Source organism: Equus quagga, chromosome 15 (assembly GCF_021613505.1).
Source record: "Equus quagga isolate Etosha38 chromosome 15, UCLA_HA_Equagga_1.0, whole genome shotgun sequence".
Taxonomy (NCBI): Eukaryota; Metazoa; Chordata; class Mammalia; order Perissodactyla; family Equidae; genus Equus; species Equus quagga.
The window spans coordinates 63,931,772-63,956,874 of record NC_060281.1 but is presented as its reverse complement, the minus strand read 5'-3'; the positions used below and the strand labels follow the sequence as shown (position 1 = coordinate 63,956,874).

Here is a 25,103-nt window from a genome sequence, read left to right as displayed (position 1 = left end):
AAGGAGACTACAGATTCAGTGCACTCTCCACCAAAATTCCAATGGCCTTTTCTGCAGAAATGATAATGCTGACCTTTAAATCCACTTGGAATTGCAGGGAGCACTGATTAACCAAAACAGTATTGAAAAAGAAGAACAAAGTTGGAAGACTCACATGTCCCAATTTCAAAGCTTTCTACAAATCTACAGTTACCAAAACAGTCGTGCTGGCATAAGGGTATACACATAGAACAGTGGAATAGAACAGAAAGTCCAGAAATAAACTCTATGTCTATGGCCAATTAATTTTCAACATGGGTGACAGACCCTTCAATGGGTAAAGAATAGTTTCTTCAACAAATGGTGCTGGGACAACTGGATATTCACATGCAAAAGAATAAAGTTGGACCCCTACCTCATACCACATGCAAAATTAACTCAAAATGGATCAACAATCTAAATATAACCGCTAAGGGGCCGGCCCCATGGCTGAGTGGTTAAGTTCGTGCGCTCTGCGGCGGCGGCCCAGGGTTTCGCTGGTTTGGATCCTGGGCGCGGACATGGCACCACTCACCAGGCCATGCTGAGGTGGTGTCCTACATGCCACAGCTGGAAGGACCCACAGCTAAAAGTACATAACTATGTACTGGGGGCTTTGGGGAGAAAAAGGAAAAAATAAAATCTTTTAAAAAATAAAAAAACAATCTTCAGGTGGCAAAGAAAAATGAAACAGGTGGAAGTGGATAAAAGCATAGAGCTGGGAGCCACTGCCGAAGTCCTGGGAGAGGAAGGCGCAGAGCCGAGCGGCTCCGACGTGTCTGGATGAAAACAGGAGGCCCGTCTGGGCAAAGAAAGGGTCCTGGGTTTTGTCGGAACCCGGGGCAGGGGTGCCTTTGCTGAGCTTTGGCGAACGGCGGGCAGGAGTCAAGGACGGCCCCTCGGAAGTCATCCCATACACTTTAAACTCACACAGTTACAAGTCGATTGTATCTCAACAAAGCTGGAAAAAACATCCAAATAGAATCGCCCTTCGGGTTAGCGCGCGCCGCCCATCAGACACCCGTAGCGACGCCGAGGTGGCCGGCGCTGGGCCGCGTCTTCCTCCCGCATTTTAAGGAAGCGCGCCCTCGCCGCACCTCGCCCGGACTCACGGTGTCCTCCCCCGGGGACGCGCGGGCCTCGGTCCCTCCTCACGCCCCCCGGAGCAGCATCCCCGCGCTCGGGGCCCCACCTGACGACACCTGCCAGGTGCGCTGGGTGTCCTCGCCTTGCACCCCCGCGCGCCGGGGACCCGACCTGGGGGGGACGCACTCGAGGCGGGGCGGGGCGGGGCGGGGCGGGGCTGGGCGGGGCGCGCGAGGCCACGCCCGTGGAGGCGGCGCCCCGGAGCCCCCAGCCAGCCCCCAGGCCGTGGGTGCTGCCACGGCCCGGCCCTCCCGAGTTCCGCGCGGCGGGGCCATGGCGGCCGCGCAGCCCAAGCCCACCGCGGGGACGGCCCGGCGCCTGGCCCGGGGCTGCTGGTCCGCGTTCTGGGACTACGAGACGCCCAAGGTGATCGTGGTGAAGAACCGGCGCCTCGGCGTCGTGTACCGCGCCGTGCAACTGCTCATCCTGCTCTACTTCGTGTGGTGGGCGCGCGGGCCGGGGGTGCCGGGGGCCCCGCCGGAGGGGCGCGGGAGGGGCGCGCACGGTGCCCGCGGGGAGGGGGCGGCTCTGGGCTGGGGCCGAAAAGAATCGACCGGCCGCCGGGGCTCAGGGGGCCGAGAACGCGGGGTCGCCCAGAGCCGCCCAGGCCGCCGAGAGGCGGTGACGCAGCCCCGGCCCCGCCGAGCCGTCCCGGGGTCTCCCCAGAGCCGGCGCTGCCCGCCCCACAGGTACGTGTTCATCGTGCAGAAGGGCTACCAGGACAGCGAGACGGGCCCCGAAAGCTCCGTCATCACCAAGGTGAAGGGCATCACCTCGTCCGAGCACAAAGTGTGGGACGTGGAGGAGTACGTGAAGCCCCCCGAGGTGCGCCCACGCCCCGCTCTCCCAGGGTGGGGCGGAGGGGGGCCGAGCTGTCCCCGCCGGCCGACCGTCCCCTCTTTCTGGGCCCAGGGGGGCAGCGTGTTCAGCATCATCACCAGGATCGAGGTCACCCGCTTGCAGACGCTCGGAACCTGCCCGGAGGTGAGGCGGGTCCGAGGCAGAGCTGGGCTGGAGGGAGGGTCCTGCCTGGTGGGCTGCGCGGCCCCGAGCTGTGCTTGGAGCAGAGTGTGGGCCCTGACCGAGCTCTCTCCTCCCTAGAGTATGAGAGTCAACAACGCCACCTGCGACTCGGACGAAGACTGCGTGGCTGGACAGCTGGACATGCTAGGAAATGGTCAGTGTATGCCAGCGGCGGGGGGTGGGGGGCCGAGCGAGCCCGGGGGTGCCTCACACCTGAGCAGTGTCCGCTGCAGGCGTGCGGACTGGGCGCTGCGTCCCCTACTACCACGGGGCCTCCCAGACCTGTGAGGTGTCCGCCTGGTGCCCGGTGGAAGACGGGGCCTCTGTCAGGTGTGCGCGCCCAGTGCCCCCTACCCCACCTGGGACCCAGCTTCCACCCCAGCGCGAGTCTGCCTTGTTCCTTTCTGCTTATTGACCACAGCCGGCCGGGGCTGCTGGGAGTGGGGGTGGAGTGGGGATGGGAGCAGTGCAGGGCGAGGGGAGACTAAACACCCGGTCTGTGCCTCCTCAGCCAATTCCTCGGTAAGATGGCCCCAAATTTCACCATCCTCATCAAGAACAGCATCCACTACCCCAAATTCCAGTTCTCTAAGTAAGAGCCAGCAGGAGGTGGTGATGGGTCAGGCTGGGAATGGGAGCTCCTCCTGGGAATGCACTGTTGAGAGGGGATGCAGCTTCTGCCCCCTCCCCACCTGATGCTGCTGGGCCCTATCCTTAGGGGCAACATTGAGAACCGGAAGGATGGCTACCTGAAACGCTGCACATTCCATGAGGTCTCGGATCTCTACTGCCCCATTTTCAAGCTGGGCTTCATAGTGGAGCAGGCAGGGGAAAACTTCACGGAGCTGGCACACACGGTGAGGGGGCGGTGAGGGAGAGGGAGAGAGAGCTCTCCTTCCAGTCCTGGCTCCTACCTTCACACCCTACCTGCACAGCCGAGTCCCTTTGCAGTCTTGGCCAGCCCTGGACCTGCTTGGGCACAGGAAGAGAAACATGACCGGCCAACCCATGTGGGTGTGCATGGCTCCTACTAAATTATTGATTCCTGGTCACATGGCTGGCCACTAGCATCCCCTTATACTTTGGAAGGGGGACATTCTCCAAGCCCCGCTGGCTCTCGGCCGAGCTGCCCCGGGTATCCTAACCACACCCCACGCACAGCCTCAGGGTGGCCCCCAAGGCTCTTAAGGGTCTTCTGTGTGCCCTCCCTGACCAGTCTGTGTCCACTTCTGGGCAGGGTGGCGTCATTGGGGTCATTATCAACTGGGACTGTGACCTGGACCTTTCACCACTGAAGTGCAACCCCAAGTACTCCTTTCGGAGGCTCGACCCCAAGCATATCCCAGCCTCATCTGGCTACAACTTCAGGTACCTTGGCCTTGGGACGCCTGAGTCCTTGTCTGCCGGGGTTGTGGCAGCTCCAGGAGCTCACAGGGCAGGCCAAAGGCAAAGGTGCCAGCCGTCAGTGGAGTCTTGGAGCTGCCCCCCTTGGGCGACGGGTGGCCATACTCCTCAGGGTCGGGCAGCCAGGGCTCCGGCATCGGGTCATTCCGCCCCAGGTTTGCCAAGTATTACAAGGTAAATGGCAGCACTGCCCGCACACTCATCAAAGCCTATGGGATCCGCATCGACGTCATTGTGCACGGACAGGTAAGCCCACCTGCCCTGCCCACCTGGGATTCAGCTGGCCAGGACTGAGCTGGCATTGCCTCCATCTCCCCACCCCTCCCTTGGGCCCCATTTCTCCCAGACCCAGCCACCTAAGGCAGCGTCTTCCTCCCAGGCAGGGAAGTTCAGCCTGATTCCCACCATCATTAATCTGGCCACAGCGCTGACCTCCATCGGGGTGGTAAGGAATGCTCAATGGGGTTTGGGGGTAGGAGCATGGGAGCCTGCCTGGCCCTTACGCATCGATCGGTCTTGCTGGCCTCAGGGCTCTTTCCTGTGCGACTGGATCTTGCTAACATTCATGAACAAAAACAAGATCTACAGCCATAAGAAATTCGACAAGGTGTGTACACCAAGGCACTCCTCAGGTAGCTGGCCGGTGACCTTGGCCTTTGTTTTGGGCCAGGCCCCTCCTCCACCCTGTCCTGGCTCTGCAGAACCAGGCTGGGCGGGCAGACCGCAGGACAAGGGGCCAAGCCAGGCCCTGGCCGCCCTGCCCCCACAGCCTCGCCCCACATTTACCCCCTCCGAGCAGATGGTGGATGCTCCCGAGCAGAGTGCAGGACCAGAGCTTTGTGCCTCCAAGCATTCCCAACAGGACCCTGCACTCATGGACCCTCGAGGTTTGGCCCAGCTCTGAGCCGGACCTCCACCTTCCATCATGCTGCACTGAACACCTGGGCCTGGCAGGCTCCTGAAGTCTGCAGCTCCAAGACACAGCCCCCAGCTCAGACTCACACAGCAGACCTGGGGCCCTGCCTATGCACCCCATGTCTCCACGAAACTGGGAACCAAGGATGCCCATGCAACCAGGCAGTGGGCTAACAGGAAGGGGGCAGTCAGGGGGCCCCCAACATTCCCAGCCTGTAGAGAGGGGCAAGTTCCTGCCTCCTCCTCCTGGCTGACCTTCCCGCAGGCTCTTGGCCCTTCCCCATCCACTCAGCCTGGGAACACTGGGAAGGGGCCCACCCACCCCTGCTCAGACCCTTTGCTAAAAAATCACGTCCAGAACCAAATAAACCTGTGACCAGAACCTTTGGCCTCATTTTTGGGGAAGAGCATCTTGAGGCCCTGAAGACAAATGTGCAGTCGTGGGTCCCCATCCTTGCTATCTCCCCTCTAACCAGCCTGGGTGCAAAAGGGGCAGGCATGCCTGCTGCCCCCCACACCTGGCCAGGTTACAGTCATGTCTGACAAGGGGGCCACTGGAAGTGGGGGACAGAGGCCAAGTACACGAGGAAGACCCCAGGACTCATCCCAGCATCCACCTGTTAGTGCATTTACCAGCTTCCTGCAGGGGTCATCCCAGACCCCAAAGCTCAAAACATGGGAAAAGGATAGTTGTGACTCTCGAGGAGGAAAACCAGGAGGGAGATGAGAGCTGTATTCAAAGAAAGCTTAGGTTTCACTGGCTCTTAAACCCGAACACCCATCCAGGTTCTGAGACCTAAAACGAGGGCACAGGCGGGAGCAGGAATCTGGTGCTGGGCAAAGGGTATGGACAGGGCAGGACAAGGTCAGAGGAGTGTGGGGTGCTGGCACCAGCCATGTCAGGCCTGCGGGTAATCTGGTTACTGCATCCTTGGATGCTACAATGGTGATTACATTTAGTGGCTCCACCTGGTGCCTGTCTGGCAAGGCCCTGCTCTGATGTGCACCAGAACTTGGCTGGACAGTGGTTTATCCCACAGCTATGGCAAGTGTGCAGGTCTGAGGCGGCACGCTCCCAGTACCTCACAAAGATCATCCAACCTGTGATCTCATCACTCCCAAGGTCAGGGGTAAGGAGGGTTCAGACCCCACACCAGCCCCGGGATCCCATCTGAATGTTGGCAGGTAGCCAGAGCTGGCCACCCCACTTGCTCACACCCGCCAAGTGGGCTGGCACTACTGGCTGGAGCCAGCAAACACAAGGAAGCCCCCACCCAGCCACCTCTGCAGACCCTTCAGTCCTTGCGACACCGGCTGCATCTGTCACCTTCCTCAGGCTCTGGCTCAGAGACCCAGCTCTAGTTTTGGAGAAACTGGCTTTTCCAGTTGGGGCTGCGCTGCAGCTCAAGAATCAGAGCCAAGGGGCTCAGGTTTCCCATTCCTAAACATGAAAGTGACCCTGGGGCCCTCCACTGGCCCCAAATGCCCCCAGTCCCTAAACTGGCCTCTGAGGGAACAGCTGGGAGCTGCAGAGATGGCTGGGCGCCCGGCACCCCCCGGTCCTGCTGCAGGGACTGCAGTGCAGTGTTCAGGGGAGGTACACACCCGGCCCCATCTCTGTGCCCCTCCATACTCCCCTGGGACGTCAGCTTCACTTCCAGGAAGCCTCGTTTACGTCCTCCTCCCCACCGGCCCTAATTTGATTTGACCTCCATCTGGGGGCTGAGGGCTCCGTCCACCTTCCAGGCAGCATCATGTTTCTTGTGGCCACTGGGCCTGGATGCACCCGGCGAGCGGTGCCCAGGGACCAACGCGCCCGGATGGGCAGACGTTAGCTATTTAGTCTTCCTTCCTTCCAGAGACCGAGGCGCCTTGCACAAACATGCACACAGTAAAAACCTCAAGAAACATAAAACTCGAAGTGTAACTGAGTGATGCTCAGAAAAATTAAACAGCAAGGATGAATTTAAACCAGGCTCAGAGCCAACAGTGTGGCTCCCCAGCATACCAGGGGCTTCCCGTGAGGTACCTGTTTGGGGTTTGAGTTTATGGTTCACATTTAACATTTGTTGCCTTGCCAATTTGGCCATTTTTCTTTTTCTGCTTCTAGTCGCAGTTAGTTAAAAGTGAGGTACACAGAGTTGGTCTTATGTCTTGGGGCTGACGACAGGATGGACGCTGAAGCGAGTGCTCAGCAAAGGCTTCCGAAGGTCTCGGGAAAGCAGACTCCCCAGCCTGCCCATTCCCCTCTCCCAGCCCCCACCAGAGGGAGAGCCAGGTGAGCATGTGGTCCCACGTTTCTGTGCAGCGACAGGGCTCTCTGAATAAGCTGCTGTATGTGTCCCATTTTAAAGGGGCCACAGCCCTAACAGACCCTCTTTGCCTCGGACTGCAAACCCTGAGCCTGGGTGCCCTGCTCAGCCGTTGGAGGTCGGGCAGGCTCATGGGGTCAGAGGTCTTGGACAGATCCCTGAGGCTGAGAAGCAAGAACAGAACTGCCTCAAACCTGACAAAGTTGCTGTTGCTGTTTTCCCCCTCCCACCCCAACCCCTCAGAGCTGAAGGAACGAACTTAAAATCTCGTTGGTAAAGAAATATTTTCCTAAAATCCAGGTGCTAACATATGATGTTAAAGTTCGTGATAACTGGTGTGCGTCTGCCTCCCCCTGGGCCCACAGGCTCCCTGCTGCAGTCAGAGAATGGAGTGGGCCAGGGTGGGCCTTCCTCACAGCACACACAGGTTCCGAGGGCAGGGGTGCCACACCTGGGCCGGCCCACGGCTGTGGCCAAGCCCTGGTGTGAGAAGCCCAGGTCTGAGACCCTCCTCCTCCTGGGCCCCCCCAACCCATACCCAGATTCTGGGCCTCACTGCTGCAGACAAGGTAATTGCGCTGTGATGCAGACACCCTCACAGACTCTGCTTTGATTGGGAAGTCTCCACAAAGAAGCCCAAGTCCCAGAAACTTATAGGAAAGACACCCGGGTCCCCACAGGATCAGGTGTGGATTCCCTGGAACTGGCCCACATCCTGCTGGCGTGAGGCTGCAGGACAGCATTTCTCTGTGGTAAGAAGTGACTAGAGAGCAGGGGCTGCAGACTCCCACGTGGGTGTCACCTCACCCTGGTCTGGCCTCCAGCCACCCTCAGAGATTCGTCTCTAACAGACGACCCCCAAGGGCACCTTGGGGTCGCAGAGAAGAGGGTGGGAAGGGCAGGGGCTGCGGGGAGGGCTGTGCAGCAGCAGCAGAGGCCACACAGTTTACTTAGTGGGAAACAATCCCTCGCTGGAGACGTTTCTTGGGCCCACAGTGGCCTGCCCTGACCAAGCCTGGGGGACCCATGGAACTTGGAGGCAAAGCCACTTCCTGCTCTGGCTGGTCCGTGCTTCTTCTGGCCTGCATGACCCACTCCCCAAAAGCTCTCTGAGGATTGTTTTCCTTGGTGCCGGGTCCTAGATGTGGTGATGAGTTTGGGAAGTCAGGACACTGCTCGGCTTGCTAATGGCCCAGCTGGGGGTTCTTCTGCAGCAGCCACTCCAGAGACTCCATGAGATACGACATGCCATAGTGCTGGGCAATGTTCCGGAAGATTCCAATCTGCTCCATGAAGACCTGTAGACATGACCAGTTGCAGTGAGACCCAGTCCCAGAGGAGGTGCAAGGACGCAAGGCTGAGGCCTGGGCGTGTAGGGAGAAAAGCAGATATGGGCAAGGGTCAGACAGGGCAAATGGGAAAAGGGGCAGCAGGGTCACTGCCCATGGGAGCCCTCACCTTAGTGTGGATGGTGAGGGTGAAGCCCCCGGCACAGTCACAGTACACAGGCATGTTGGTCTCCTTCACACCCCGGCACTTCAGGCAGATCTGAAACAAGGAGCAGCCCTGGTCAGGAGCCTCCCCTACCCAGGCCAGTGCCAGCTAGTCACTCAGTGAACGCACCCAACGGGCCCTCCCTGGTCCCCATGGCCTTTACCTCAACTATGAATAAAATTCAAGACTTTGTAACAGGCTTCATCCAAACAAGCCGGCTGCTTCCCAGCACCCTCAGAGTGGGCACCTCACCCTTGACTCTGAGTCCCAGGGGCTCCCTCACCCCTACACACTCCCTGGGGCTCCCCGGTCCCACCGGGCACCGCTGTTCTCTGCCCAGACCCCAACACCTCCCTCAGGTCTTTGCTGAGATGTCCCCTCTCAGTGAGACTGCCCCTCCACCTAATGGTGAATACCTCCCTCTTTCTCACATACACACACACTCCCTGTTTGTTCTCTTTACACTTACCACCACTTACACACTATCCTCTTTACTGTCTATCTCCCTCCACTAGAATGAAAGGTCCATGAAGCCAGCACTTGGCCTCTGTAGGTGCCCAATAAATGCTGTAAGAATGAGTCAACTGGGCTTGTGGACGAGGCCTGACCCAAGAGGGGGTCACCTCAGAAGACCAGGTAATGACTTGAGACCTGGTACACCCCTAACTGCCCATGGGTGCAAATCGCTTATCAAGAAACCCTCCATCAAATGGAGGGGTAGGCTGGGGTGGAGCAAAGCCCCCCAGTACTGGGCCCTACTGCCCACCAGGTCCTGCAGAGTGAAGGCCATCAGCTTCTTCTGCAGGGCTTCCACCAGGGCCATCTCGATGACTGACGAGTCATAGGCGATCTGACAGTTGGAGCAGAGCCACTGAGGCAACACGGCCCCATCCTAGGCAGAGAAGAAAAGAGATCAGGTCACCCCTCTGCTCAGCCTTCCTCAGCCACGTTTCCACACCAGCTGAGAAGACCCCAGCATTGAGAAGGGACTGGAGAGAGGAGGGGTCTCGGGTGAGAGGTGCGTTACCGCGTGTGGCTGCAGGCCCACAGCTCCACAGCACACTCACACCACCATTATCACCACTCACATGCCTTCAGGATAGTGTTCTGGTGCATGGCAGTTGAGTGGCTTAAAAAAAGGGTGCCTGTTTCTAATTCACATCAAAGCTGGCAGGAGCTCTCGAGGTGGGTCACTTGAGAGGAGGCGCTGCAGGACCTCTCTTTATCACCTGAGGCCTGGATGTTCAGAACCTACCAGTGAGGGGCCTGTGGGAAGTGGCCCACCTGAGAGAAAGAAGGGTCTTTGCACAAGTCCAAGTCTCGGCAGAAGTTACAGCTGTGGCAGATGACCTCAGGGAGCACGTAGGAGCGGCAGGGGTCTTGGAATTGGGCCTCCTCTGAGAACTCGCCGACGTCCACCAGGCGGAGCAGGTCCCGGTTCAGCTTGTTCACCTGGTTTGTGATGTTTGTGTCCAGAGACAGGACCTGCAGAGAACAGAGCCCACGTCAGGGCCAGCTCCTGGGCTGGCTCTGCTGTTCTGTCTGGACCGGAAAACCCTGCAGCTGACTCTTTAAGCTCCAGTTTCTCAGCATCATCTCATCACTTCCTTATCCCGTCAGAAGTGTCAGAGGGGAGAGCCGCCTCTTCTACATCAGCAGTCCCCCAACACCGGGCCACATGGGTGGAGGCCCTGCCCTGCGCCCTGGTCTCGGGTGGTCGTCTGCTCCAGGGGACTGAGACACACTTCAGTTTGCTCCACCTGTCATCCTAACTGTCTCCTTTGTCCTCACTAACAGGCAGCCCTAAGTCTCCTGGAGCTTTACAATCTCATTTGTAACGTGGATGATTTCCACCTTCCACAGCGGAGGGATTCCCAGGCCAGCCTAGAAAAGTCTCAACGACACAAGTGTGTTAGAGCCTGCGGTGCCGGCACTGGAAGTCTGGCTCTCACGGTGGGGCCTAGAGAACCACAGGTGAGTCACCTAACCCTGCTGTCTGTTAAAGAGGAAAGAACAGGACTGACATCTTTTAGAGGGGCCTCTTCCACCCCTAAAGCTGCTGTCCTCACGCAATGCAAGAGCAGCACAGAACCACACACCACTTGGAAGGCTTCCGTGGGAGGGGTATTGATGGTTGAATCTGAAGCCCACCCTAGCCAGTGAGACAAGTAAATTTGAGCAAGTAGGTGAATTTGCAAATACATATAATGAAGATTGACAGCCTGTTGGGCAGTATAATATGGTTTGTTTAAAAATATATACATCTCCTATGCAAATAGGAAAAAGATGGATTGAGTTAAAAGAGAGAGAAAAAAATGAAGAGAGGTTTCACTGGTAAATTTACCAAACATTGAGGCAGAAATAATACTGATTCTACACAGTATCTTCTAGAAAACACAAGAGGAAGAACACTCCTAACTCATTTTATGAGGCTACCATCAGCCTGATAACAACACCAGACAAAGACAGTACAAGAAAACAGACCAACAGCCATCATGCACGCAGACTAAAAAATTCTCAACAAAATACCGGCAAATTGAACCCATCAATACATAAAAAGGATAATACATCAGGACCAAGTGGGATTTACCTTAGGAATGCAAAGCTGGATCAACATTCAAAAACCAGTGTAAAACAGGGGTCAGCCCTGAGACGTAGTGGTTAAGTTTGGCACACTCTACTTTGGCGGCTCGGGTTTGCAGGTTCAGATCCCAGGCATGGACCTGCACCACTCGTCAGCCATGCTGTGGCGGCGACCCACATATAAATAAAAAGTAGAGCAAGACTGGCACAGATGTTAGCTCAGGGCTAACCTTCCTCAGCAAAAAGAGAGGAAAGTTGGCAACAGATGTTAGCTTGGGCTAGTCTTCCTCAGCAAAAAACAAAAAGACCCAAAACAATGTAAAACAATATGATCATCTCAGTTGACACAGAAAAAGCATTTGACAAAATTTAACATCTATTCATGACTAAAACTCTCAGGAAACAAGAATTAGGAAGGAACTTCCTCAATGGGTTGGAGGCGTCCCCTCAACAATCTACAGCTACTATCATACTTAATGCTTTCCCCCAAAGATCAGGAACAAGGCAAGGATGCCCACTCCGACCACTTATGTTTAACACTATATTGGAATTCCTATCCAGTGCTCTAAGGCAAGGAAAACAAATAAAAGGCATACAGATTGAAAAGGAGGAAAAAAAACATCTCTATTCACAGATACCTGTTTACATGGAAAATCCCAAACAATCTACAAAAAAGCTACTAGAACTAATAAGATTTGCAAGGTTGCAAGATACAAGGTCAGTATATGAAACCCATGTATTTTCTATACACTAGCAATGAACAATTGGAAATTGAAGTTTAAAAAAATCAATGCCATTACAATAGCACCAAAAAACATGAAAACCTTAGGTGCAAATATGTCTGACATTCAGATGCTGAAATCCTCAAAACACTGATGAAGGAAATTAAAGACCTAAATAAATGGCAAGAGATAGCAGCTCATGGGTTGGGAGCCCCAGCGTTGAGAGGTCCATTCTCCCTAAATTAATCTATAGATTCGAAACTATTCCAATCAGTACTCTGGAAGGATTTTTTTTTTCCGGAAACTGATATGCTGACTCAAAAGTTTATATGGAAAGGCAAAGGAACTAGAATAGCCAAAACAATTCTGAAAAAGAATAAAGTTGAAGCATTCACACTAGCCGGTTTCAAAACTCACTGATAGTTACAGAAATCAAGACTGTGTGGTTTTGGAGAACAGACACAGATCGATGGAGATGCAGAAACAGACCCACACACATCTACGGCCGGTTAAGTTTTGAAAAAGGTGCAAACATGATTCAATAGAGAAAAGATAATCTTTTCAACAAATAGTGCTGGAATAATTGGATATGCTGATGCAGAAATATGAACCTCAATCTATAACATGCACATTATACAAAAATTAACTCAATGGATCATAGACTAAATGTAAAACCTAAAACTATAAACTTGTAGAATAAAACGTAAGAGAAAATCTTTGTGACCTTGGTTAAAGCAAAGATTTCTTTGCTATGACACCAAAAGCTCAACCCATAAAAAACTGATAAATCAGATCAAAGTTAAGATTTTTCTGCTCAGTGAAGAATACTGGCAAGAGAATTTTGAAGACAAGCCAAAATTTGGGAGGAAATATTTGGAAATCACAAATCTTACAAAGGACTTGTATCCAGAATATATGAGGAACCTCCAACTCAAGAAAAATAACCCAATTTTTAAAAATGGGCAAAAGATTTGGACATTTCACCAAAGACGTATGGACAGCAAACAAGCACATGGAAAAACGCTCAGCATCAACAGCATTAGGGGAATACAAGTTAAAAGATAATGAAACACCACAACACACCTATCTGAACAGCTAAAATCCTGAAAATATCAAGTGCTGGCGGGGATGGGGAGCAGCTGAACTCCAGTTACACCGTACACTACTGATGAGAATGCAAAACAGAGCAGCGACTTTAGAAACAGGCACTTGCCATATGACTTGGCAATTTCCCTCCTGGGTTTTTACCTAAGAGAAATGAAACCTAGGCTCACACAAACACCTACATGAGAATGTTTATAGCAGCTTTATTAGTAATCATCAAAAAGTGAAAACAACCCAAATGTCCTTCAATCAGTGCACGAATAGAAAGCTGTGGTTCCTCCACACAATGGAGCACACTGCGCATTGGAAAGGAATGAAGCACTGAAACATGCAACAACACAGAGGAACCGCAGACGCATTCTGCCAAGGGAAAGAAGCCAGACCTAAAATGCTACACAATCCACGATTCCACACACATGATATTCTGTGACAGGTCGCAAAGCAGGGACAGAGGACAAATCGGTGGCTCCAGGGCTGTGGGTGACACGAGGGGTGGAGCCACAAGGGGCAGCACAGGGAAATTCTCCTGGGTCGTGACTGCCTGTACCTTGCTGTTGGCGGCACAGCTCTACCCGTCTGTGAAAACTCGAACAACTGCACTCCAGAGAGTGACTCTTACTGCATGTAAATTTTAAAAAGTAAACAAACATAGGACAGGGACAGACAGGTCAGCATGTGCCAGGAGTGGGGGCGTTGGAGGGTGACAGAATGTTCCCTATCCTGACTCTGGTGGTGGATACACACCTGTGTGCCTTTGCTAAAGTCACGGAATGCATACTAAAAATGGTGAATTTTACTGTGTGTAAATTATACCTTAATAAAAGTAAATTAAAAAAGTTCTGAAGTCCACTGAGCAATTAATATGGTAGAGCAAACCGCTTTTTCATCACAGTCAGAAGTCACTGGAGCCTGGAGCATCCCATCGCTGTGAGATGCAGTCTGCCGGGAGGTAACGTAATGGACAGTAAAGTGCTCTGGGAGGGATGACGCCTGCTAGGTCCTTATCTGGTAACATTATCCCACGGTTGATTCAGCCTGCCTTTCCCAGAAAGGCATTTAGCATCCGAGCAAGCTCTCCTCTTAGGTTCCACAGCAGCCTGGATGTTTGGGAGCTCTGTCTGGTTTCCACTAGCCCAAGATCCAGGAGCACCTGTCATTTCACTGCTCACCTGCTCAGCCTTTCACCAGCACCCCTAGATCATCCCATTCCAGGGCCTTTGCACCCCCTCTGCCTAGACGTCGTTCTTTCCTGGGATCCACACATGGTTAGACCCTCTCAGCCACTGGGGTCTCAGACTCAAGCCCCATCAGAGGGCCTTCCTCACCTGCCCTGCCCCTCCAAGCCCACCTCACAGTTCCCCTGTCCCTCACTGATTTGTTGTCTCCCTCACTGGAGTGCAGGCTCCACAAGGACAGGGGTCCTGCCTGTCTTGTCCACTCTGAGCCCCAGATGCCTCACACATTGGCTGTGTGGAACGGGGTGCAGCAAGGGCTCCTGGAAAATCGAGGGACTTACTCCTGGCACCCTTGCCACCACACATTAGTGTGAGTCTTCACCTCACACACGCGTGTAGCATCCTCACCTTGCACACATATTTGATGAACTCCAGAGCAGGGTTATTGAGCAGCAAGTGAGAACCAGGGAGGACAGGAAACATTTCTGAGAGTTCGGTCGAGTTCCGAGAGCCCGTGACTTTCTTCTGAATCTTCTGAGTGATGGTGAAGAAGTTCTGAGTGAGTTCATTTGCCACATAATCTTGAGAGAAGGTGATCATTCCTGGGAAGAGAAGGGATATGGTGCCTGCTCCCCATTTCACAGTGATAAGGATGCCAGGAGAAGGACTCGGGACCCTGCCCTGGAGTTGGGGATCCCCCGAGGACCACAGAAGGGTCAGGTCACAGGCACACAACAGTGGCCTCATGCAACAAAGGAGTGCTCACCAGGAAGGGCTCCAGCTGCCCCCTGGGCCTCCTGGGAGAGCTGGCTGGGCCCCCTCCTCCTCACAGGGGTGCTCCCTGGGGCACTGCGCCTCAGCTCCTCCTTCATGCTGTGGTACACGGCCACAATATATGCTGCAGAGAGAAGACAGGCACAGGCCTTGAGAGTCAGCAATGCCTAGAACACCCCAGAATCTGGGGGGACCCTGTGGCTAGTCAGATTGCCGGCCAGAATGGGCTGAAATGTCATATTAGTGCTGATTCTATCTGCTGCATTTAGATGAGCCAAAGTCAATTAGAGAAATGGGAGTACGCAGGGCACTTGCTGATGCCAAGTTCATACTTGGAGAGAGTGCCATACAATAAAGCAACATGAACCTCTACACTAGACAGTAACAAAAAATGGCTCAAAACCAAAACAACCCTAGACTCCCAGGGTCAGCACATCTCTTGAAAAACTCCACCAGGCCCACACATATCCAAAGAGAGCTTAAGGAAGCGAAAGACTCAAGGACAAGTAAACAAAAATATAAAATAATCATAAATGAAACCACCTGTCACTATACACGTGGGTGTAAGTATGTCTATCTACTGACGGTTTAATTTACATGCTCATCATTAACTGTTCTGTTCCAATGATTGGCTCTGAATTACAAGGGGTGTTTAATTTATAGGCTTCATTTGTGTATTACCCTAGACAACTTGGTTTGTAAAAACTAAACCTTCAGACCCAAATCAAATACAGTTTTCTTTTTTTCTTGCTGGGAAGATTAGCCCTGAGCTAACATCTGTTGCCAATTCCCCTCTTTGTTTTTTTTGCTGAGGAAGATTAGCACTGAGCTAACATCTGTGCCAGTCTTCCTCCACTTTTTATCTATACACGGGTTGCAGCCACAGCATGGATAACAAGTGGTGTAGGTCCGTGACTAGGATCTGAACCTGTGAACCCAGGCTGCTGAAGTGGAGCGTGCCAAACTTAATCACATGCCACAGGGCCGGCCCCAAATATAGCAGTTTCTTACACCGGAAGTTGGGCCTCAAAGACTAGCCAGTGGGCAGTTGATTCAGGACATGTCTAATCTTTTCTATTCGGGGTTTATCTTTAGTCCCTATATGTGCACATGCACGAATCTTGGGGGCAAAACTATGAACCCTTTGGTGACACACCCAGGGAGAGCCATCCTCACTGGCTTCTGTGAGAGGTTGAGGGTCTAGGCAGAGGACAAGGCTCTCCTCTCTACCTTGCAGGGTGGTGTGCAGCCAGGTGTCTCTCAGGAACCCCAACGCTGGGCACATTCCCACTAGGCCTGATTTCCCAACTATTTACCTTCTTGCAATGCAAACGCACCAGGACCACATCATTCCCTCTGCATGACTCAGACACGATGGCTAGGCGGGGACAGCTCACCTGAAACGATCATGAGGAAGTAGCTCTGGCAGGAAGCTGCCTGCGGCAGAAACTGCAAGATGTTCCAGTTGTTTTCCAGCAAGTCCTCCACGTCTGGCTCTTGTTCCTCAGGTTCCTCCTCCTCAGGTTCTTCTTCCTCCTCCTCCTCCTCCCCCTCCACTCTGCCCACTTTTTGAGAGTCTGGCTATAATACAAAGACAATCTCAGCTCTGTTTTCACCCTAGCAGCATCACACCATGGCAAGTGCACCTGAGGAGTCATTTAAAACTGGGGTCTATCTGATTCCATTTGTCTAGTGAGACGCTCATCAGTCATTTCATTCCCAAGCCTGATTGAGATTCCTGAAGGACGGCTCTAAGAACGAGGTCCTTTATGCAGGATGCCTGGTGCACAGAAGCACTCAGTATACGGCAGACCGTCGTTCTCATCTTGCTTTTTCAGAGGACCTACTTTAAAAGCATTGGACTCCTGCCTCCCAGGAAGGTAGAATCAAGGGTGATTCCCAGTTGACGTTCTCCTGTCGGAGTCCTTGGATGTGACAGTTCTACTGCGGATCTGGCTCCACGGTGGACACCCCCTGCTTGACCAAGTTCCCCACTCTATGTCATCTTTTATTTCAACACGTGAACCCTGACGTCCGCCATCCTTAGAGCAGCAACCATCACTGCCTTCCCTTGATCCATCGACACTGCCTGCACTCCCTTCCTCCCACTGAGGTCTCTACAGACCTCCGAACCCCGGCACCCAAGGGCAGCCTTCGTCTCTGTCTCAGCAGCATGGCTCCTTCCTTCTGGAGGTGCTCTCCCTTTGATTCCTTAGGCCCCATCCCACAGCTCCCCCACTTGCTGGCAGCTTCCTCCATGGGGACCTGCCCCGGGGTGGGCTTAGTCCTCTCAACCCACACTCACCCCGAGGTGGTCTCACCAGCCCTAGCTGCCAGGCTCACAGACGACTCCAAGTGCCCACTCTCGCCCCTCCTCAGATGCCCCTACCACCACCTGACCTTCCGAGTCTCCACCCTACACACCTTGAGCAAACGTCACACCGCCTGGCCGAGTATGGGTCCCTCACCCCAACACTTGCTCTCGTGTTCCACCCATCTTATAACAGACACCTGGGTTCACACACCCGGGCATGGCCCATACACACAGCCCGCATGCCCAGGCATCACGCCCACGCTCCCGGGCATCACTCCACATTCATCCCACTGGCATGTCCACTCCACCTTTAATACCTACTTGGGTCCTCCTCCCTGACTCTGCCCTGTCCTGCATCCTCCCCTGGGCTGACACTAACTGGGCTCCTACTCAGGCCTTGACCTCCTATAGTTTTGTCCACATAGAGCCCAAGTGGAAGTCAGGCCCTGACATGGCCCTGCTCAGAATCTCTCCATCACTAAAAGCCAAGTCTCCATCATTGTCCTCAGCCCAAGTGGCCTGGCCCAGGCCAGCTCTCTGCCCCAGCTGTGACCACTGCCCCGCCCTGCCCTATAACTTACAGTTGCCTCACACTGCAACAGCTGGCACAGCCTGCTCGCTTGTTCCTTTCAGTCTCTACTTTCCCATCACCCCGTCAGAGGCCTCCTCAACCTCCCCAACTAGACCAGCTCCTGCCCCCATGGCTCACTCTCCGCCCTTACCCTGCTTTGTGTTTATTCTGAGCCCTTGTCATTGCTGACGCTGTGTTGTACATCCGCTTGTTTGTTTGCTCACGACCTCCTCCCTCATAGACCCCGTGAGAGCAGGGACTCTCTCGTTTGCTGCTGCATGGCCGGGGCCTAGAACTGCACTGGGCACTTGGTCTGTTCACCAGCATGTGCTCACGGGACGAATGCAGACCCTAAAGTCGTTCAGAGTCTAGGCTTAGCTCTCCAAGACTAGTTACCTCTTACCTGTCCACAGTGAATGCTAGATGGAACGTTTCCTTTGATTCCACCATAGTTACAGGGATCCATCCAGAGAAGAAATTCCCAGCATCGAGAGAAAGAAATCGTCAAGGAATGGAAAATCTCTTTAGAATGGATGCTAAAAAGAAGCAAAACAGAAACTGCTTAAATGAAATCAACAGTTTTTCCCTTTTTCTCCATTTTCCTTCTTTTACTTTTATGCCTATCTGCTTACCCTCCACTTATTTAAAAATGAATTTAAAGTAGATTCAGAGTGTATCACCCCTCAAAGTTTCTAGGGAAAATGATAAACATTACACCAAGGAGACTTCTGCATTTGCTGGGAGGGGGTAACAGGGACTGGTGTTGAGCGAAGGAGAGGCGAGAGCTACAGAGGTAGAGAACCTGGAGACCTTCTGAGGCTCACCCTTAAACATCCAGCAGAGCATGGATCACGCGCGTGTGAGAAACCCACACAAGGCTGGGCAAAGGACCCCCAGAGTGCCTGCTCTCACCCTGTCAGACAGCCTCAAACTCTCGGGGCACTGGGGCTGTGCTCACAAAAGTCCTGCCTCAATGATGGGGATAGTGAGTTCCAGAGAAAATACTGCTCTGGCCCCGCCTGCAGATCTCAAAAAAGTGCCCAAAAGGTCAAACTGTTTCTACGTAACATAACATAAAGCGCAAACATCTACAGGAATGCAAAAGTATCCAACAGACAAGGCAAGATTCACCACATCTGGCATCCAATCCGCTATCACCAGGTTTGCAAAGAAGCAGAGAAACACAGCACATAAGGAGAAAAACCTATCAACTGAAAACAATTCAGGGCTGATACAGACGTTAGAATGAGAAGAGGACATTAAAACAGTTATCATAACTGTATCCTATGTGTTCAAAAAGCTAGAGGAAAGATTCAACTTGTTAAGTAGACTCTAGAAATATATAAAAAGACCCAAACCACACTTCTAGAGATGAAAACTACCATCTTTGAAATGAAAAAAAGACACCGGAAAAAAAAGACTTTCAAAAAAGATCCACCTACGATTCTATACCTAGCAAAAGTATATTTCAAAAATTAAGGTGAAATAAAGGCTTTTTCCCAAATCCAAAGGCAGAAAGAATTTGTTATGGGTAGAGCCACGCTATGAGAAATGTTACAGAAAGCAGAGGGGAAATGGCATCAGATAAGAACATAAAGGCATGATGAACGCTAACACCTGTTGGTGATGTAGTCCACGTAAGCAATGGCGTCATCAATCCGCCGCTTCTTCGTGCAGAGGATGATGCGGTTGAAGTTGGCATAGACAACTGACGACCCCAGGCGCTTAAACTCAGCGATGAGCCTGTGGACCAAGTTCAGAATCAACGGTCAAGAGGCTACAGAGAATACTAGAAAACACCATGAGAAAAAAGCTGATGGTCCTGAAGGGGAAAAGCCATTCTAAATATACTTAGAACCCAGAAGCAACAAAAAAACGGTGAAGACTTCTGCATGGCAAAACCCACCATAAACAAAGCCAATGATAATCAAAGACTGAGGAAAAAATGTGCAACTCATAGTATACAGAAAAATGGATAATTTTTATATAGAAAGAATACATACAAAGTGATGAGAAAAAAACCAACAAAACTACAGAAAAATGGGCAAAGGATATGAAGAGAAAGTCAAACTTCCTTCATAAGGATTGCAAGTTAAGAGTACAATGAGGTAACAATTTATCTCATCAGATTGGCAATAATACTCGCCATGTTGGTGGGGCTGCAGGTGGGGACACACATTCCCAATACTGCTGGTAGTACCACCTCTAGGAAGAGCTCTTTGGCGATATCGATCCCATCAGCATTGACCTACCTAGTTATGGGATCTATCAGACCTGCAGCAGTGCTACTTCCTGGAGATTATTCTACAGATATAGTCACATGATCTTATGCACAAGGCTATTCCTTGGTTGGTTATTTGTAACAGCGTAAGTTCTGGAAGCAGCCTAAATGTCCTAAAAATTAACCTAAAAAATCAGCCCAAAAATCAGTATGGTACATCCACACGTAGATCTCCAAGATTTATTATTAACTAAGACAAGTGAGGTGCAAAACAATAAACACAGTGTACAACGACTTGTGCAAAAAGGGAACAGAAAGACTATGCATCGCACAGCCTATCTCTGGGAGGACGCCGCCCAAAGCTGGAAGGGCAACTAAGCTTTCCCTGGGACCCTTTTGATTGCTATGGACCATTGGCCCAGAAGTGGGTTCTGGATTTCAGAGGTGCTGACTAGCCATCTCTCTGTTTTTGGGGATGAGGAACCAGCCTAGCCCGGAGAAAGCCATCAGTGGCACTCACTGCAGGAAAAGTTTCTTCATCATGTTGTGGAGTGTGCGGTGCAGAGCAGGGTCATGGAGCAGCGAGGATGGGGACCGGAGCCAGCGGTAAAAGTGCACCACTTGGTTGTCAGCATAGATGTTGCGGTACTGGGTGATCTCCCTCACCCAGCCCACCACCATGCTCTTCAGGATCCTGGAAGAGAGCACAGAGGGCACCCCCACTGTTGCTGGCACCATCTTTTCTTCATTCTGCTCTCACCTTTTATTTTTTTTGTACTTTAGAGTTTTATCTCTTTTTTTTAAGGAAGATTGGCCCTGAGCTAACATCTGTTGCCAATCTTCCTCTTTTTTTTTCTTCCTCCCAAAGCACCCCCGCACACAGTTGTACATCCTAGTCGTAGGTCCTTCTAGTTCTTCTATGTGGGACACCACCTTGGCTTGGCTTGATGAACAGTGCTAGGTCTGTGCCCAGGATGTGAACCAGCGAACCCCAGGCCACCAAAGCGGAGCATGCGAACTTAACCACTATGCATGACACTGGGCCAGCCTCCTCTGCTGTCGCCTTTGCCCCTTCTCTCCTCCTCATCCGAATTCCATCACTCGGCCCTCTGCCACTCATCTGCATCCCTCAAGGTAGGTCAGGCCTCACCACCTCACTCAACACAACTTCTCAAACTCTCCCTACATGCTCAGTGCCCAGAGACAAGATGGCAGGTGCCCTTCAAGAGAAGCATGATGCACAGCAGCAGGTGTGCAACCTCACCCTGCTTGGAGAACCAGAAACAGACTCGAGATCTACAAGGCCTCCTCTCCTGCACACCAGCTACATCCTAACCATTTGCTTCACCACCACTGTCCCTGTTAAACTGCCCTGGATGACTCCACAAATGGCACCATGAAGCCGTTCCCTCAGGGATCTCCATCTGCAGTCTAACTGAACTTTCAGGAGTGAACTGTCTGCTCCTCTGTCCAGACAGCCCCTGGCCCCGACCACACCATGCTACTTTGGCCCTCAGCCTCTCTTCAGCAGTCCCCGGCCTACAGCTCCACTCTGCTGTTTCCCAGGTCCTCTCCTTTTGCGAGAAGGCAACAGGAGTGATGGTTGGAGAACATGGTTCTGGGATCACAAGACTCACTCTTGAATATCAACCCTTCCACTCAGAAGCCCGGTATCACCCTCTCTGCCTCAATTTCCCCCTCTCTGCAAAGGGGGTCAGCTGTACCACCTCGTGGGTTGTTGTGGGGCTGTGAAGAGTGCATATGTTCCCTAACAGTGTCACCTCATCCACAGCAATTCTCCTGACACCCAAACCCTGCAACTTGTACCACTTTCTGCCTGGCTTAACCCACGTTCATGTCCTGCTATCCGTTCCAAAGTAGATACTTGATAAACATCCACACCCCATGTTTACTGGAGATCTCCTACGGCCACGCCTCTGGCCACAGGAAAGGGGTCAGAACTGCCGCCCATTTCCAAGGAAGGAGCCTAGCGCCACACTGGTTCCTGCTCTGCCGACCAGGTGGAGGAAGCCCCGGTGACACTGTCCTCGCTCTCAGTTTCCCAAAACAAGGGCATAGGGTAAAGGATTGCCAATGCTCCTTGCAGATCCCAAACTCAGTTATTCTGCCTTTGGAGAAGGGAGGGCACAAGAACAAAAGGTCAGGGTGACAGTCTGAGAAATGAAGGCCCTGGCACCTGAAGGTGCTGGAGCAGAGGGCTGTCTCATCATAGCTGGCCGGGGTGATGGCGGCCTGATTGCCAGTGATCATGTCCTCCAGCGAGGCTTGCTGGATCACATCAAAGCTGACGCCCATGCTGTCGGCCCCTTCCATGTCGTTGACATGATGAGACTGCAGGATGGTGTTGACGGCCAGGTTCTGAATGTCCAGCTCCACGCACACTGCACACAAAGACACCACTACTTGTGACTCACTCTTCCTAGTTCTAGAGCCTGACCCAGCAAGCACCATCTCAGAAAAGTTACTACTTCCCAGGGTGGCCAGAGGCAGCCGATGAGCATCTCTGACTTGGGCTGATGGCAGAGCCCACTTCACTCTTGTCCCACCCTCACAGAGCCCGCCCCGCTCTCGTCCCACACCTGCAGAGGTCCCCCTGCTGCAGGCTGAGCTCCCACATTAGCACAGCCAAGCTCTGGGCATCAGCAGTGGGGCATTCTCACCACCAAAGAATGGCAACAAATGCAGAAACACCAGCTGCTGAGGTCTGCATGTGCCTCAGCCACCCACCTGTGGAGTAACAGCCTGAACTGTTGATCTCCACAGTGGCCTGGTCCTCGAACTCCATGATGAGGCGGTTGTCATCAGCCTCCTTCCCGCCCAGGTCAGGGCGTGATGTAGGAGACAGCCAGAGCAAGTGGTTGTGGCGCTGGAGATGGCGGGCAAAGAAGAGGTCGGAGCCAAAGGTGGAGATGTCCTCAGGCAGATTCCCAATGGGGATGTGGAAGTACCTGCACAAGGACACAGGGTCAGCTCCAAGGGGCACAGGGTCAGCCCCAGGAGGGACAACTGGGGAAGGCTGACTTGCCACCAGAGACTAACAAGGCTGGCAACAACCAAGATGGCCAGAGCTGTAGAAATCCCAAGAAACACCCCTCTGCTCTGCTCACCTGCTCATCTCGAAGGCCTGTGATAGACAGGTGTCCAGGTTGAGGTAGTGGCGGATCATACGCCGGGCCCCATGGCGCTGCCAGTCCAGGACTCCATAGCTGACCTTATCGACCATGCGGACAGGCACCAGAGGGAATTCCTCCAAGATGGGAACCTCACTGGCCAGCCTCTTCAGCTCCCAGTTGGACTGAACAGCGATGAGCGTGGGCCCGCGGCGCTCCTCCTAGGTGCAGGGAAGAGAGTGGCTAGGTGGATCCAGCCTGGGGGAGGTGCTCACGTGGCAGGACCCCGACCACACTCACTTTGTAGGCCAGTAGGAAGCGCTGGATGGCTCTGCAGATGGTCTTCAAGTCGGTTTCCGCCCGAACTTCAAAAGTGTGTTTGGCGGGGGGCAGGAGCTCGGGGCCCACCTTCTCTAGCAGGAGACTGTGCTCAGCTGAGTACAGGGCGCTGAGGCTTGGCATCTGGTTGCTTCGCACCTGGACAAACAAGGAACACCTCAGTCCTCTCCCTGCCGGAAGGTGGCTGGGTGGCCCTGAGAGCGGGTAGCAGGGCCCGTCTTGCAATTCCACTACTAATGCAATCATCAGAGGGACTCATGGGCAAAGGCTTTTGGAAACAAGGCAGGGGCTTGCCATCCTCCCACCCAGCAATCTGCTCCTCCCCAGATCCTATCCCAGCAAGGCACCTTCCTCAGTCCCTTGCCCGGGAACTCACAGTGTCCAACACAAACACAGACGCCCTGCGCTGCGAGGGCACGAAGATGCCGAAGAGTGCTTTGTGGCCCTGCGCGTGATGATACAGGTAGATGTGGCGGATACTCCCTGCAGGAGGACATGGTCTGTCATCCCAAGATGTGCGAGAGGCAGGGCGAAGCAAGGGCAGTTGGCATGCACCATACCTGGTTCCAGGTAACTGAACTGGGCCAGAGAGCGCATCTCCAGGTGCTCAAGAGTGAAGGTTTCTGCTTCCCTGCCTGAAAGTTGCCTCACCAGCTGTTTATTGACCACACAGACACAACCCAGCTGCACCAGGGCCCGGAACAATAATGGAACCTGGAAAGGGGACAGACAGGGCAGGGTGAGGGCTGTCTGGGGAGGGCCCACCGTTGGGGCACAGCCCACCACTCTCAGCCTTCTTTGCCAGACGTGTCGCTGAAATTCACTGTCTGTGGAATGGAGCCCACAGTCACTGCTCCTGGCCTGTGCATGCCCTGTGTGGGTTTTCTTTCTTCCATTCTGTCCAGTTGGATCCTGCACAGTTCAGCTGGGAAGAGTTACCTGAGTCTCGTACACACCCTCGATGTCTGGGGCCGACAGCTCAGTATTGATCTCGTTGATGTGTTCTTGGTACATGTCCTCCGGCACCGAGTACTCATAGAGATTGTAGACCATGTTGGAGCGAGGAAGGACTCGATTCACCTGGGGACGATACAGCAATGACCTTGTCACACAGCTAAGTGATAACGTTTGTTAGATGCAGACATGCACACATACCTTCTTACACATGTCCACACACCACCTAAACAGTCCTGGGACTTCTGGAGCCCACACCATGGGATACCTCATATAGCCCACCTCTCCCAGTGAGTAAAACTAAAAGCTCTAACACCTCGAGAAGCCACCTGAGGCCCCTGAAAAGCAGACAAACTCTCAGACTAGTGGCGCAGGTGTTCCCAGCTTACTTTCCTCTGTTGTCTCCTGGGTTTAACCTGAGGGTATAGGCTGCAAAAACCCCAAGAAGCCACGTTTTCCTGGTCACAGGACTGGGAAAGGAGCACCCGAAGGAGCCAGAGTGGTGGGGCTCCTGGCTAGGGGCAGGCGGTTACCCAAAAGGAAAAATACCCTACTAAGTTACACCACCATCTCACATCCAACAAAAACACAGCAACTCCAGAGCTTCTGTTCTCTGCCATCCTATACCCTTCCCGTCCTCCTTCTAGATCCACTTTCTGTTGAATCTTCTGGTCAGAATCTTCTCCAGAAAGCCTCCTCAGTCTAGCTCCCACTTACAAACAAGCAAATCTCATCTTCTCAACCAGATATTACCTTGTTATGAAATTCCTAGCACCCAACCAAGAGATGTGCACCAGACAGCTGCAATAAATGGGCTTTGGGAGGAGCAACTGGGAGCTCAGATGAGACACCAGGTGAGAGCCTACGAGGACACTACAACCAAGGCACAGAAGACCACCCACC

At 53.1% G+C, this 25,103-nt stretch overlaps 2 protein-coding genes across 5 annotated transcripts in view; one reads left to right on the top strand and one right to left on the bottom strand.

The window, feature by feature from the left end:
- The first annotated feature begins 1,394 nt into the window (after positions 1–1,394).
- On the top strand, positions 1,395–4,871 carry P2RX2 (purinergic receptor P2X 2). Of its 3 annotated transcripts, XM_046640381.1 has the most exons (12): positions 1,395–1,607; positions 1,854–1,989; positions 2,077–2,148; positions 2,266–2,341; positions 2,409–2,517; positions 2,699–2,779; positions 2,906–3,044; positions 3,425–3,555; positions 3,747–3,837; positions 3,971–4,036; positions 4,121–4,198; positions 4,391–4,871. In XM_046640381.1, the coding sequence occupies exons 1-12, from the start codon at positions 1,438–1,440 to the stop codon at positions 4,493–4,495; spliced, it is 1,254 nt and encodes a 417-aa protein (XP_046496337.1). In that variant the 5' UTR covers positions 1,395–1,437; the 3' UTR covers positions 4,496–4,871. The 3 variants fall into 3 exon arrangements, with proteins under 3 accessions (XP_046496337.1, XP_046496336.1, XP_046496335.1); XM_046640380.1 differs by having other exon boundaries at positions 2,421–2,517; positions 4,121–4,871; XM_046640379.1 differs by having other exon boundaries at positions 4,121–4,871.
- Positions 4,872–6,411: 1,540 nt separating this feature from the next.
- Positions 6,412–25,103, bottom strand: part of POLE (DNA polymerase epsilon, catalytic subunit) — a 62,377-nt gene continuing 43,685 nt past the window's right edge. For both annotated transcript variants that reach the window (XM_046640505.1, XM_046640506.1), the window contains exons 33-49: positions 24,186–24,326; positions 23,807–23,960; positions 23,623–23,729; positions 23,208–23,384; positions 22,905–23,128; positions 22,525–22,745; positions 21,974–22,178; positions 20,297–20,470; positions 19,173–19,298; positions 17,959–18,091; positions 16,068–16,251; positions 14,663–14,794; positions 14,305–14,498; positions 9,597–9,797; positions 9,079–9,204; positions 8,277–8,366; positions 6,412–8,116 (exon numbers count right to left, since the gene is read on the bottom strand). In XM_046640505.1, coding sequence (XP_046496461.1) covers positions 8,003–8,116; positions 8,277–8,366; positions 9,079–9,204; positions 9,597–9,797; positions 14,305–14,498; positions 14,663–14,794; positions 16,068–16,251; positions 17,959–18,091; positions 19,173–19,298; positions 20,297–20,470; positions 21,974–22,178; positions 22,525–22,745; positions 22,905–23,128; positions 23,208–23,384; positions 23,623–23,729; positions 23,807–23,960; positions 24,186–24,326 — 2,703 coding nt within the window. In that variant the 3' untranslated portion in view covers positions 6,412–8,002. The remainder of the gene's footprint in view (positions 8,117–8,276; positions 8,367–9,078; positions 9,205–9,596; positions 9,798–14,304; positions 14,499–14,662; positions 14,795–16,067; positions 16,252–17,958; positions 18,092–19,172; positions 19,299–20,296; positions 20,471–21,973; positions 22,179–22,524; positions 22,746–22,904; positions 23,129–23,207; positions 23,385–23,622; positions 23,730–23,806; positions 23,961–24,185; positions 24,327–25,103) is intronic.

Excerpts from the sequence above, each read along its gene's own strand:
- P2RX2 (XM_046640379.1), top strand. The coding sequence starts at position 1,438 with ATGGCGGCCGCGCAGCCCAAGCCCACCGCGGGGACGGCCCGGCGCCTG. Across the intron at positions 1,608-1,853 it reads ATCCTGCTCTACTTCGTGTG|GTACGTGTTCATCGTGCAGA; the intron begins GTGGGCGCGCGG and ends CCCGCCCCACAG. Across the intron at positions 2,342-2,408 it reads GCTGGACATGCTAGGAAATG|TGTCCGCTGCAGGCGTGCGG; the intron begins GTCAGTGTATGC and ends ACACCTGAGCAG.